Here is a 14,783-nt window from a genome sequence, read left to right as displayed (position 1 = left end):
ATTCTCCTGCCTCAGCCTCCCGAGTAGCTGGGATTACAAGTGTGTGCCACCATGCCTGACTAATTTTTTTGTATTTTTAGTAGAGATGGGGTTTCACCATGTTAGCCAGGATGGTCTCAATCTCCTGACCTCGTGATCTGCCCGTCTTGGCCTCCCAAAGTGGGAGGATTACAGGCGTGAGCCACCATGCCCGGCTGGGCCCGGACTTTTAAGAGACAACACCGATTTGCCAAGTTTGGATAATCTGAGAGTTTGTAAGGCACTAACCATAAAAATGGTACCTTGTGCCAAACTTAAGTCAGCATTCTCCTTCACTAGTCTCCATTGATCTGATCATTAAAAGAGCTAGGATGAAAATGTCTCCAAAGATAAGAATACAAATAAAGTCACAATGTGAAAATAAAACTGAGATGAAAACATAAGGCAATTCACTCCTAAGCTCCAAGAAAAATTTATACCACATCACTGAAATTGTTATTTGAATTCTATTGGCAAACCAAAAATACTATTTCCCCACAGTTTTCTTTGGGGGCAGAGGAGTTGGGGGATTGTACTGGTGATTTTGAAAAGCTAAGTCCTTTAAATATCTAAACAACACAGCAGCTTTTTCCTTTATTTCCATTTTTTTCCCTTTTACTTTATTTCTCTAAATTATTCATCCTTTATGGACTTAAAAATCCTCAGGAGTCTAAATGGAAATCCATTAGTAAAGGCCAGCTTATCATCAATCAAATACTGTATCAAGGACAACTGAGACGACACATCCAGGTCTGGCCTCATCGTAAGGGCCAGCAGGCCAGGTCCAGGACTGGTCATCCTAACTCTTAAAAACTAAGCATGATCTCATCATTCTTAATAAATATTCACTAAATGTACAGGCAGGAAAAAAATTATCATAAACCTCATTTCTATACCCCATTTGTTATTGACTTCTGATCTTTTTCAGTGGCTGAATTCTGGCCAATTAGGAGGATTAGAAAACTTTATCTTTCATCTAACAGAGGAGGAACAATCCCAAAACTTCAAACTTCAACATGTGCACTTTGTGGAAAGCCAACCTTGGCCTACTGACTCCCACCCCCTGAACATTTTTACTTGCAATGATCAATGATGAGTTTTCTTTTGTTTTGTTTGTTTGTTTGTTTTTTGGAGACAGAGTCTCACTCTGTCACCTGGGCTGGAGTGCAGTGGCATGATCTTGGTTTACTGCAACCTCCGACTCCCAGGTTCAAGTGATTCTTGTGCCTCAGCCTCCATAGTAGCTGGAACCACAGGTGCACACCACCACGCCCAGCTAATTTTTTGTATTTTTAGTAGAGACAGGGGTCTCACCATGTTGCCCAGGGTGGTCCTGAACTCCTGAGGTCAGGCAATCTGCCCACCTCGGCCTCCCAATGTGCTAGGATTACAGGTGTGAGCCACCACACCAGGCCCAATGATGAGCTTTTAATGTTAAATTCCTACAGGCATTATAAATTCTTCCATTAAATTCTTAAAGAACCCAGCTACTTCAGTGTAATGGACTTATAAATAGAAACAGGTCAAAATGTCAGATTTTGAAAAAGCTGAAATCAGACCTGTATCTTAGATATTTTATTCCCTCCTGAGAAAACAGGCCATGGAATTCTAGTTAGAGCAGCTGTGCCTAACCTTTTTGGCACCAGGTAATGGTTTCGTGGAAGACAATTTTTCCACAGACTTGGGTGGGGATGGTTTTGGGGTGACTCAAGTGCATTACATTTATTGTGTACTTTAATTCTATTACTCTTACATTGTAGTGTGTAATGAAATAATTATACAACTCACCATAACGTAGAATCAGTGGGAGCCCTGACCTTGTTTTCCTGCAACTAGACAGTCCCATCTGCGGGTGATGGGAGACAGTGGCAGATCACTGGGCATTAGATTCTCATAAGGAATGAGCAACCTACATCCGTTGTATGCGCAGTTCACAACTGAGTTCACGCTCCTATGAGAATCTAATGCCACCGCTGATTGACAGGAGGCGGAGCTCAGGCAGTAATGTGAGGGATGAGGAGCTGTTGTAAATACAGATGAAGCTTCGCTAGCTTGCTTGGCTCTCTCCTCCTGCTGTAGGGCCTGGTTCTTCACAGCCACTGACTGGTACCAGTCTGTGGCTTGGGGCTTGGGGACCCCTGGGTTACATTGACTCTGGAGTTTGACTGCCTGTGTTTTGTTTATTTGTTCTTTTTTTTTATTTTTAATTAATTAATTTATTTATTTTGAGACGGAGTCTGGCTCTGTCACCCAGGCTGGAGGGCAGCAGCACAATCTTGGCTCACTGCAACTTCTGCCTCCTGGGTTCAGGCAATTCTCCTGCCTCAGCCTCCTGAGTAGCTGGGATTACAGGCGTGCATCACCATGCTCAGCTAATTTTTGTAGTTTTAGTAGAGATGGGGTTTCACCATGTTGGCCAGGCTGGTCTCAAACTCCTGACCTCAAGTGATCCACCCGCCTCGGCCTCCCAAAGTGCTGGGATTACAGGCGTGAGCCACTGCCCCTGGCCGGACTGCCTGTGTTTTGAATCCTACTGGTTTTGTAAGCTTGGGTTACTAGGACACTCTATGCCGCAAACCTCCTCATCCGTAAAATGAGCACATACTACCCAGCCGTTGTGAGGAATCATGAGTTGATACATGTGCATCACTCAGAATAGTGCATGATTTGTTGTAATTATGTTTGCTGTAATTAGTGTGATAATCTCTCTTTTTCCCATTAAATCAACCAATAGAAATAATAGACATAAATATTTCTACAAGCAAGTAAACTAAACATGAACTGAAGGAACCTTGAAGGGCAAAAAGCATTGAGGTGAGAGACTTTAAAAAAAAAAAAAAAAAGGTAGAAGAACCCGACAGCAATTGAGTCTCCTCTCTGTGGTCAAGCAGCACAAGCACAGACAAACAATGTTATTTCACAAACAGGATGGCTTCCAGCTATGTGTGTTATATTCCTTTTGAAAGCTCATTATTTTTACCTGTTGTTTCAGCCCTAAAGGCACAGCAGGTCTAGCACAGATGTTTCTGGGGTTTTCCATCATTTTACACGTGAGCAGTCAACAAGCAAGAAGCCTTGCAAAGAGGTTTCTCACACCTAGGGGCAAGGAAAAGTGCCTCTCACACTCACATAATGCAAACTCAGTGCATGCCTTACTCACTGAAGAGAAGACTGGAGCGTTTTAAAGGATAGTTTAATTAACTCATGTAATATTGGTTTTCTAGAGCAAAAGCTATATTACCAATGTATGCTCTAGAAAAACAATATTACAATCTGTAAAAAAAAAAAAAAAAAACCCAGTGTATAAGAAACATTGGAAAGTGCTTAAATTTATAATATGCACAATCTTAAAACTAGTTTTGGGGCCTTGACCAAATGTGAGCTAGCTACCCACGATCTGTCTGCCACTTCATCATAAAAAACAGAAGTAGGCTGGGAACTGTGGCTCATGCCTGTAATCCCAACACTTTGGGAAGCCGAGGTGGGTGGATCGCTTGAGTTCAGAAGTTCAAGACCAGCCTGGGCAACATGGTGAAACCCCGTCTCTACAAAAAATACAAAAATTAGCCGGGCATGGTGGCGTGTGACTACAGTCCCAGCTACTCAGGAGGCTGAGGTGGGAGGATGGCTTGAGCCTGGGAGGCTGAGGTTGCAGTGAGCCAAGAGTTCACCACCACACTCCAGCCTGGGCAACAAAGCCAGACCCTGTCTCAAAAAAAAAAAAAAAAAACAAAAGCCAGAAGTAGTGATTTGTGGTTAGTGGAGCTCCCAAAGCGTTCAACAAGGGTTACTGACACTGCACTATGGGAGTTAAAGGATACTTTCTAGGTGGCAGGGTACTAAACTATTTTTTTTTTTTTGAAATGGGGTCTCACTAAGTCACCCAGGCTGGTCTCAAACTCCTGGTCCCAAGTGATCCACCCATCTCAGCCTCCTGAGTTCTTGCATGGCTAGAGCACTAAACTATTCATCAAGATAAAGTCTTCATATGCAGGCTGCTCAGAAACAATAAACTTACAGCATTGCAGTCAGCCCTTGTGAATGGATAAGGACCTAGCAGGGGGGATGGATAAGGCACACCTCAGATACACTAAATAATCCTGATCCACCCAAGACCTGCCTCTCAGCATTCACCAACTCTTCATTTTTCTAGCTGCCATGGAGCCCTCCCACCTTGCTTCAACACACAAGCTCTGCAACAGGCCACTGCACCTGGGCCCCTACCTTTCCAGCTCCTGAACTTCCCTCTGTACTCCCACTCCCTCAAGAGCTCTCTCCTCCTTGCCTCACACAGTCAAGGACACAACTCCCTTGAGTACCCCCAAGCAGAGGGTGCGCCAGTAGACATCTGCATCCTTTGGCCTCTGAAGGTAGCATTACTGGATGTATATTCAAGACCTGGTAATACTTCTGGACCTTTATTCCTTGGATGCCATGTTAAAAAAAAAAAAAAAACTCACTCATAAAATTCACGCCTTTTGGCTACACTACCTTCTGTCCCTCCCCTGTAGCCAGGCCACCGACCTCTCGGTTGCTCCCTGTCACTCACTGAAGACTTGACAACTGGCTCATGGCATTCCTCTCTGGCCCAGCCTCACCATTATGGTATCTTCAAAATCACAGCGCTGGCCCATCAAATGCCTTAATCTCTCAGTTCCTTACTTGTCAACGTCGAATGGCCTTCAACAGCTCTGCCTTTGTCTTCCTACTCGCACGGGTCACTCCCAGGTCTCCCATGCTAGAAACTCTCTACCCCAGAAATACAAAGACGAGACTCCACCCACTGATCAGCCTGTCACTCAGCAACTCCAACAATCCTCTTCAACTTCAGGGAGTCTCTCAACCCTTCTAATCCCATCTCTCCTCTCTGTCTCCAATGTGTTTACTAGCTGGGATGGCCACCAAGGTCTACTGCTTCAACTCCTCTAATACTTACCTCTTTCATCTGACTATCATTTGACCTCAAAGAGGAGACCAACACAACAGTCTCCTTTCCCTAGCTCAATATCTAAAATGTGCTTCTGCCAGGGGAATCATTCTTAGCATGTAGTCGACTGGCTTCCAGCCTAGGTTGAATGACCCTCCTATAGACACTGACAGCACTTAGTAATGACACACATTCCAGTATCTCTCTCTCTCTATTTTGTCATTCTATATTACTCCTTAGCCTGACTGGCTCCCTGAGGATAAGCCTGGGCCTTTCACTATTGCAACCATGTGGTCTAGCACTAGACTTGGTACGTGGTCACTAAATATTTTTAAATCAAGAAATACAGCCAAATGTGCATTTTAGAAGTTATACAAAAGAACAGACAAGCTGAAAATCCAATTCTCATTAATAGCCACCATTAGCAAAAATAAGATGCCAAGTGATACCAAACAAATGTAAGAAATGACATACAGGCACACTGATTTCTGTAGAATTTCAAAAGCTGTCTGGCAAAATATGTCATAATAGCAATGTGACTTATAAATTCACAAACAATTATTTAAAAAACATTAACAGGAAAAAGAGCAAAATCATTTTAACTTCACTTTTTTCTTCAGTCTATGAAAACTAAACAGTTCAAAAATAACTGATTTTAAAGTGTCTAAAGTTCAGTTAAATAAGATAATTTGTTATAAAATCCTAATTAATGGGATAAAGAGGAGAAGTAGAAAGAGAAATTTAAAAGTTAGAACTAATTCCCGCTTAAGTCCAGAAGATAGAATAAGTTAGAATTGATTGTTCCCCTAATCCAGAAAACAAAGGCCATTTGTAGTTCAGGCATACGGTAACAAATATCAGATAACAGAACAGAAATCTAGAAAAAACTACCTAAGGAACTAAAATAAAGGCAGTTCTTTCCAAATTTAGGTTCATAGACAAACTTGAACTTCCTAAATGCAACATCTGCATTTTCCACCTTCTAGTCAATAAAAGCAGAAAGAAAAAAAAGACTGAAATCAGCATAGAAATGTTTTACCTGCATGAGTTTGGTGTCATGTCCAGTATAAACAACTATGCCAAAGACCCACTGAGTATTTCTAAGCTGTGTGCCTCTTAATAAGATCTGGTCAGGCCCAAGGGCAAAAAGGCTAAAAATAAAAAACAACAATGATATTTAATGATAGTCTGGAAAATAAGCATGAGTTTTTCCCTTAAACACGAACCCACAATAAATCAAATGTTCCCTTTCCTCCAATTTGAACTACTTCACTGAGAAACACAGACAACAAAGGTTACCATTGGCTTAATCTACCCCAAAAGAACCCACAGAAAGCTTTATTTTACACTCATCACTACAGAAAAAAATGCTTTTTCTATAAAATGTTACAGGGGATTATATCTCTCATGATCCTGTTATGAAAATACCCAGAAAGGAAGTTGCTAAAATAACAACCGAAGCTTACTCATTTGTAGTAAGTATTATTATTGGAAGTATTATTATTATTGTTATTTGTAAAATAAATCTAGTGTATTTTACAGACTATTAGAAAGGAGTAAAATTTTAAAAAGCAGCAACCTATTATATGAATTTTTTTAAGGATGACTTAATGAGTAAATAAAGACCTGAGTGACAATTTAGAAATTCAAAATGGGGAGCCTGTAGTATAGCTATGTATGCTAAATGAAACCAAGAAGCAGTCACACTTAGTTGTCATATTTATAATAATTTGGGTTGATTCCTATGATCAGGTCCTTCCAAGCCTTGGGTCGTCAAAATATAAAGGACATTGCAAGAGGCTGGGTTACAGGGTTGGAGGGGGCATTGGCAAGAGGCTCAAGACAAACATGGCCAGAAGGTAGAAACTGCTCTCCAACATCAGAACAAAAGACAACTCCAGAACAACATAATAAATGCCAGAAGAACAAAGATAACAGAATATAGACAGGAGGGCACTGAATATTCTAAAGGAAGAATAAGTGTTCATTTCATTCAACTTTCTAAAAACAAACAAATGCTTCTTAGAAGTAGGTTAGCAAAAAAAAAAAAAAAACATACACACGCACACATTTCTGTAACAAGTGTATTAGCTTGTATACACCTCAGATAACTCTCCTCTGCTTTTCTGGACAATTTTATGCAGCTAAAACCATTTCTCCTGCCTGGCAGAGAGTAGGCACAGAAAGAATATGCCACATGCTTTGAGCCTCATCTGAGGCCCTTGGGCTCAGGGTTTTTTTCTTAAATCTAAGGAAGGCTTTAAATTAATTGAAAGGGTATGAAATTTCACTGTTTTAAAATATTACAAAACTAGGAAACAAACATATTTTCCAAAGCTCCAGTAATTCTTAGTCACATAGTTTAAAAGACAGTGAAGAAAAGGCATATAATACCTTTTCCCATCTAAGTTCAAGTTTCCAGTGAAGTCATAGAGGTGGCGGTTGGGCCCTTCACACTCTATAGTTCCAGATAACTTCATCAGAACTTCACGTGTTTGCATGTCAGCAGTGTGACTCAAACCCTGAAAGATTAAACCAAAAGAGGAAGTCAAACACAATCTTCTGTGCTTAGGGACACCATTCAGCATCCCTATGGTTAATCAAAAGGAAAAATAAGGCATCTCTAGTACAATAATTTGGGGGGCTAACAAGTCAAACTGTCAGCCCCTCAAGGCAGACTTTTCCAGTAGCTTTTGCCACAACGATCTAATGCGAAAGTGGCAAAAGAATGTAATGAAGCTAAAAGTTAAGATTCCACCACTGTACTGGAAACATCCGTGCATAAGTAATAATTAACATACCCCAGCACCTTACAGCAAGCATAATCCACTAGCTGTACTCTAACACTGGTCATAAAGATAGAATAGAGTAGCCCTTCAATATTTTACATTATCTAGCGCTCTTCACTTTTTCTTTAAGAGACAGGGTCTTACTCCGTCCTCCAGGCTGGAGTGCAGTGGTGCAATCATGGTTCACTGAAGCCTCAAAATCCTGAGCTCAAGTGATCCTCCCACCTCAGCCTCCTAAGTAGCTGGGACTACAGGTATGTGCCATCATGCCCAGCTATTTTTTAAGTTTTTTGTAGAGATAGGGTCTTGCTATGTTGCCCAGGCTGTAACTGTTCTTTTAATGGAAAAAAAGTCTAAAGCAAATATCTACAGTAGAAAAGAAAGAATACGGACAGAATTGCTGAATTCAACTTTAAGCAGCAAAAATTTTTTTAAGTGTCAAAATGCTTAAAATGTTTATATGTTAAAGACCATTCTTCATTCTTGGCCGGGTGCAGTGACTCATGCCTGTAATCCCAGCACTTTGGGAGGCCAAAGCAAGCAGATAACTTGAGTTCAGGAGTTTGAGACCAGCCTGGCCAACATGGTGAAACCCCATCTCTACTTTAAAAATATAAAAATTAAGCCAGGTGTAGTAGCATGCACCTGTAGTCCCAGCTACTCGGGAGGCTAAGGTGGGAGAATCGCCTGAACCCGGGAGGCAGAGGTTGTAGTGAGCCGAGATCGCATCACTGCACTCCAGCCTGGGCAACAGAGCAAGGCTCCATCTCACAAAAAAAAAAAAAAACCAAAAAAAACAAAAAAGACTATTCTTCATCCTAGAATTAAATATATGGTAAGAATAGTTTTCTTTAAGGCATGGAAGTTTTGTGTCTAATTATATCACCCTCTAGGATTAGAATCTTTATTACAACAATGATGTACACTGGGGTACCTGGAGCTTTTCTGCTCCATTTGTCCGCTAAGCTGTGTCCTTCCCAGCCACTCAGCTTCATCAAGATGTCCCCTCTCTCCAGCATCACAGCAGAGAGCACAATAAGATGCTATATGAAGGCCTGGCACCCTGCATGACCTAGAGTTTGCTGCAGCCTGCTTTTTCCAGATACATTCTCCCTCATCATAAATGGCATATTCTTCCCACAGATTCCATTAGGGCTAAGGCATAACCCTTTGTGGCTGAATATTTTATTTCTCTAGAAAAAGATATGTGGGGACCACATTTGCAGTTGTGTCTACCGTAACAACACAAGTCATCAGAGGTGACTTTACCTGACGTATTTTAAGGTTCGTCTCCCCATCCAGATTAGCTGTTTCAACATAACACATTGCCTGAGGTTCACTAAGGAGAGAGAAAAAAAGAGCCAAGTTTCATAAGGTCCTTTCCACAAGTTCACAGCTTAGAAAATCTCTATTATGGAATCTGTGTCTGCTGATTGGCCCTTCAAAATAAATTGTTATAAATAACCACGATAGTAGAGTAGTGGATGAAAAAGGAAACACACACTCATCTTTGGGACTCAGCACCAGTAGAGAGTGATTTGCCCAGATGATCTGCCTTTGTAAGCCCCACATAATGACTGCTGAACCTCAAGAAGACAGGAATGAACTGAAGATGAAAGAGAAGGGGAAACATGTGATGTCCCCACTCAGACCCAACTACTGGGTTCAGGCAGTCCTTCAAGTCTGGGGCTGGGCCTGACCAAAAAGGCTGCCCAAGGCATGGCCAGTAGAAACACACATTTTTTGAAGAAAACAACAGCCAGAGGAGTTGAAGGATCGAGGCACAGGCTTGGCAAGGCTTTAATTCTCTGCCATTTTTACAATCTCAAGGCCAACTTTCTAATCAAAACACCTAGCATTAAGGACAGAAAACTCGAAGAATAAAAATAAGCATAACAGATATTATAATCCTATTTCTAATCTTTGAGTTTAGCTAAGTTCACACAGTTAGTGATTAACCGCCCCCTGACTCTTCCAACTAAAAAACCACTAGTTTAGGTAAAAATCCCCTAGCACTACCTTTATGGGCTATATGGCCTTGGCAAATTGTTTAGTCTCTCCGTATCTCAATCTTGTCATGTACAAAGGAAGGCTATCCAGGGTTATTGGGAAGATTAAGTGGGACAACCTCCTCAACACGTTGTTCGGCACACAGCACATACTCAGACACTAATAATGAGCACGCTGGAAACATGACGTCAGCTAAAGCAATCCGGTATTAAGACCAAGTTAAAAAAAAAAACTGGCTGGGCACTGTGGCTCACGCTTGTAACCCCAGCACTTTGAGACGCCGAGGCGGGAGGATTGCTTGAGGCCAGGAGTTCCAGAACCAGCTTGGGCAACATCTACAAAAAAATTTTAAAAATTAGCCTCTACAAAAAAATTTTAAAAATTAGCCAGGCATGGTGGCATGCACCTGTAGTCCCAGCTACTCAGGAGGCTGAGATGGGAGGATCACTTGAGCCCAGGAGTTTGAACTTACAGTGAGCTATGATTGAGCCACTGCACTCCAGCCTGGGTGACAGAGTAAGACCTTGTCTCCAAAACAACACACACACACACACACACACACACACACACTCAATTTTCTAGGGTCACAGCCAAGACTTAAAGCCTGAACTATCAAGTGATCAATATTTTAATATTTCTAAGAGTTTCTTTGTTGTCAATCAATATGGACAAACATAAATCTTGCCCTGTGTTATTGGTTCTTTTTCCCCCTCCATAGGCCTGGAGTCCTATTTTTAAATCTATTATCTCAAGCAGAAAATTAATGCTTAGGCTTAAAATCCAATGAGTGATTAACTTCAATACAAGAAACGCTGTCTGCAATCAAAGAAAATGCAAACAGCATGCATATCTATGATTCCCAACAGTGTATAAATATAGGAAGTTATAGTCCTAACGTCATACAATTTAATCTTGAATTCAAGAATAGATGTCAATTCTTGCCCTAATTTTGGTTTTCTTTCCTAGCTATGTACTTTCGTGTACCAAGCCCAAAAAAAGTCAAGAACTGCACTGAGTGATGATTCCTTCCTAGAATAAAACTACCTAGAGAATGTGAAAATGATACTTGGACAGAAAAGGGGCAAAACATGGGTGGATGAAGAGCAAACACCATCTGCTGGTCACGATTACGCTGAGAAAACACCTGTGGTTCTTGAACAGCTATCAACGTGTAGCACTGGGTTCTGCAGGACAGACTGCTGGCAGGGCCCATCAGGATACAGATTCTGAAATCTCAGATATTCTGCAACCTGACATTAATGAATGGACCACTCCACTGCTCTTGACTCAGTATCCCTATAAATAAGAAAAACCCCCCAAATAGCCAGGAGAGTAAGTGGAGTCAATACACATAAAAGAGTTCAGAAAAAGCACAAAGGAATGAATGTGAGAAAGAAACCAAGGGTCACGGCAGGAGAAGGCAAATGACAAGAAATGGAAGAATGGGACAGAGAGAAGATGGTAGAAGGGAAGAGGCTGCTCAAGATTGCCCCAGGCGCTGCTTAATATTTTATTGTTCTTAACATTGATTGCAAAAAAGGTGCCCACTAGCACAGCTAACCTGGAGGACAGCAGGACCACATCTGCTGGAAGATACTGCCCATTGACGACCTTCACAATGTCTCCCACTGCCACCTAGAGAGACAGGGACGAGGACAGAGGGGCACGAAAGAAAAGAAACAAAACACACATGGTGAAAAAGGTGCTTAAATATTTGGAGAAAAAATTATTATATAACTAAGCCATGAAGTTTAAGATGGAGAAGCCCAAATTATTTTCCTTGACAAGAACAAAAGGAAAGTGCTTCCATGCAGACACTGGTAATGTTGCCTTTTTTTGCAATGATGTTTAATAAAAAAGGAAAGGGAGAGGGAGAAAAGGGCTAAGTCAGAACAGCTACAAAGATCTCGTTTTCTTACAGTTATCCATCCATTTACAAATACTTGAGCATTTCCATAGCTGCACACAGTAGGGTAGAAGGGTCATGCACACACCACCAGAGCCAGCCTAATGCCTGGGCTCAATCCCCACTGCACCCCTGACGAGCTGTGTAACGATGAACGTTATGTAAACTCTGTGTGCCTCAGTTTCCTCATCTATATAATGAGGATAAAGGCACATATTTCATAGAGTGACTACAAGGATATCAACTGAGTTAACACACATAAATTTTTCTCTGTTTCACAAATTGAGGTGCAGAAAACAAAATAACTTGATCACAGTAATACAGCCACTGAGTGTTAGAACCAGGATTCAAAACTGGGCAAGCTGCACAGAAGGCCAATCCTCTGATTAAAAGGCAACAGTAAATTCACCCATGAAAAGTGCACCTAAAAGTCCCCCTGGAAATATACCACATAAAATGGAGAAGATTTGTACAGCCTCAAGAAATTCCCAGAAAAAGGATCATGGCCAAAGTCAGAGAGCACCTTGGGGAACAGACTCCACTAGACAGAAGATCTCAAGCCAAGGAAAAGGGCTGTAGTCTCCAAAATGGCACCATGGCCAAGTGTCCACAGATCCTTTCAGTAACATCGCAGAAAGCACTAGGGTGGAAAGAACGGGGGCTTTCAAATCAGGCAAGCCTAACTCCAATCCTAGCTTTATAGCCGTGTACTAGCTTTGTGATCTCGGCAAGCTGCTTCGCCTCTCAGCGCCCCAGCGTCTCACGTCTGAAACAGGAAAACAGTGCCACCGGCCTTGTAAGGTGAACGCAGTGACTAAGGAAGTATACATGGCACCTGGCATAAAACAGGGCCATATAAATGTCAGTCTCCATCAGTGGGAGTATAATTGAAAGGACATCATGAGTGTGAAGGTCAAGGACATTAGAATTCTCTGATGATACCAGAAGACCATTCCTAGTACAGTAATAATTGCAAAGTTCAAAGTGGGCATTTATGCTTTCTATTTCCTATTCTAACCATGTTACTGTTCTCTTAGAAACCAGGAATTTCAAGTGATACGATACTTGTGAAAAACTGCCGGATCTTATAAGCTAGCAGGTGCCCATGTTTAATTTTCTGTTGGGAAAAAGGTAAATCTACTGAAAAGTATCCTATTGGTGCTTTACGTTGTTTATTAAAGTGTCTGGGGAAAATGCCACAAAGCTGTTTTAACAACCACCAGTACAAAAGCAATGGATGTTATGTGAATTGAAAGTGTTTTTTAAAAGTAAAAAATATTTTGGCCAGGTGCAGTGGCTCATGCCTATAATCCCAACACTTTGGGAGGCCAAAGCAGGCAGATCACTTGAGGTCAGGAGTTCAAGACCAGCCTGGCCAACACGGTGAAATTCCCAACTCACTAAAAAAAAAAAAAAAAAATTAACGGGGCGTGGTGGTGGGTACCTGTAGTCCCAGCTACTTGGGAGGCTGAGGCAGGAGAATCACTTGAACCCAGGAGGCAGAGGTTGCAGTGAGCCAAGATGGCACCACTGCACTCCAGCCTGGGCAACAGAGCGAGACTCCATCTAAAAAGAATAAAATTAAATTAAAACTATTTCATATGAATAGTTTAATTACATATAAAAATCAGAAGAAGTAATTAGTAAAGAAAAAACACTAGACAAGAAAATTTGTCATGTTTTCAAATTAAAAAAGGCAGTGGATTTTTTTAAATTCAAAGTGGGAGGAGAAGAGAAATTATGGCTTTCTCTCATCTTTACTCTCTAAATAAAGAAACATTCCTATCCCAGTAACCAAGTACTGAGAAGTTTTGTGTACATAAGAAACGACTTACTTGGATTTTGCTTGAAAAAAAAAATTTTTTTTTTGGTTATTTGTTTTCTGTTTTTGAGACAGGGTCTCGCTCTGTCACCCAGGCTGGAGTGCAGTGGCGCGATCAAGGCTCACTGCAACCTCCACCTCCCACCCTCAAGTGATCCTCCCACCTCATCCTCCTGAGTAGCTGGGATTACAGACATGCACCACCACGCCCGGCTGATTTTTGTATTTTTTTGTAGAGATGGGTTTTGGCCATGTTGCCCAGGCTGATCTTGAGCTACTTGAGCTAAAGTGATCCAGCCGCCTCAGCCTCCCACAGTGCTAGGATTGCAGGCATGAGCGTGCCCGGCCTGGAAATGGTTTTAATGTTCTTACATGATTGTTCCTTGTGTGTGCAATACTCCCTCAAAGAATTAGTACAGTGGGAACAGAAATTCTCCAGATCCCTGAATCCACTCTAGCCTCAGAGAGTTCCTCAAGTCTCTTAATTTTGAAGAAGTAGCTGAAAGATCTTCTCGAAGTCAATCAAAGCCACCGAGATCCACCTGAGAGCTGCCTCTTGGCGCTCACCAGTGACTCAGCTACAGCCCAGGGGACAGCAGATCTGAGCTTCAGCACTTCAGATTAGATTATTATCATTTTGGGGACCTTAAGGACAGCCAGCTTCCCCTTGCCTGACATCTCTGCCCTCTCCTGTATTCTCATCCTCACACTGAACTACTCACAGTTCCGCAGCTAGTTACCCCCGATTCACCCTTCAAGAGAGCAATAGAGCATCTCTGGAGGGCAGACTTTCCTGATCTGAACCACTGGGTCTAGGTAGGTGGCCCCTCCCAGTTCTTCCCAAAGTGGAAGCTTTCTCCTACACAAAGCTCAGCAACTGCACTGTATTAGGTTAGTTGCCTCTCTCTCCCAGGACAACTGTGGTTCTTGAGAGTGCTCCCTACACCATCGGCATCAGCCTCAACTAATAATTTGCTTAAACGTGCAAATTCTAGGGCCCCCACCTGAGACCCAGTGAATCAGATAGCCTGGGAGTGGACCCAGCCATCTGGGTTCTAGCAGCCCTGTGGACGGTGACTGGGATGCCCACTGAAGTTTGAAACTCCTTCAGGGAAGCGCTGCGCTTCATTCTTCCCATGCCTAGTACAATCCCTGGCACATGCCAGGAGCTCCACTGAAATAAACCAAGTAAATACATTTTAAATGGAAATAAAAATGCGTGTGGTACAGTATATAACCGGTGTTTCTTTGTTATTGTTGTTTTTCTCCCAAATGAACAATGGAAACAGTCATGAGTTTTAGGAGTCTGCA

The 14,783-nt window shown here is 41.9% G+C and overlaps 1 protein-coding gene across 1 annotated transcript in view; it reads right to left on the bottom strand.

Moving 5' to 3' along the window:
* LOC100453345 (phospholipid-transporting ATPase IB) overlaps nt 1-14,783 on the bottom strand; it is a 534,685-nt gene that overhangs the window by 457,342 nt on the left and 62,560 nt on the right. The window contains exons 8-10 of the mRNA XM_063715074.1: nt 11,306-11,379; nt 9,004-9,073; nt 7,340-7,467 (exon numbers count right to left, since the gene is read on the bottom strand). Of these exons, the coding sequence (XP_063571144.1) occupies nt 7,340-7,467; nt 9,004-9,073; nt 11,306-11,379 (272 nt within the window). The remainder of the gene's footprint in view (nt 1-7,339; nt 7,468-9,003; nt 9,074-11,305; nt 11,380-14,783) is intronic.

This window comes from Pongo abelii, chromosome 14 (genome assembly GCF_028885655.2).
Source record: "Pongo abelii isolate AG06213 chromosome 14, NHGRI_mPonAbe1-v2.0_pri, whole genome shotgun sequence".
Taxonomy (NCBI): domain Eukaryota; kingdom Metazoa; phylum Chordata; class Mammalia; order Primates; family Hominidae; genus Pongo; species Pongo abelii.
The sequence above is the reverse complement of the archived record's forward strand: the minus strand, read 5'-3'. Positions and strand labels throughout refer to the sequence as shown.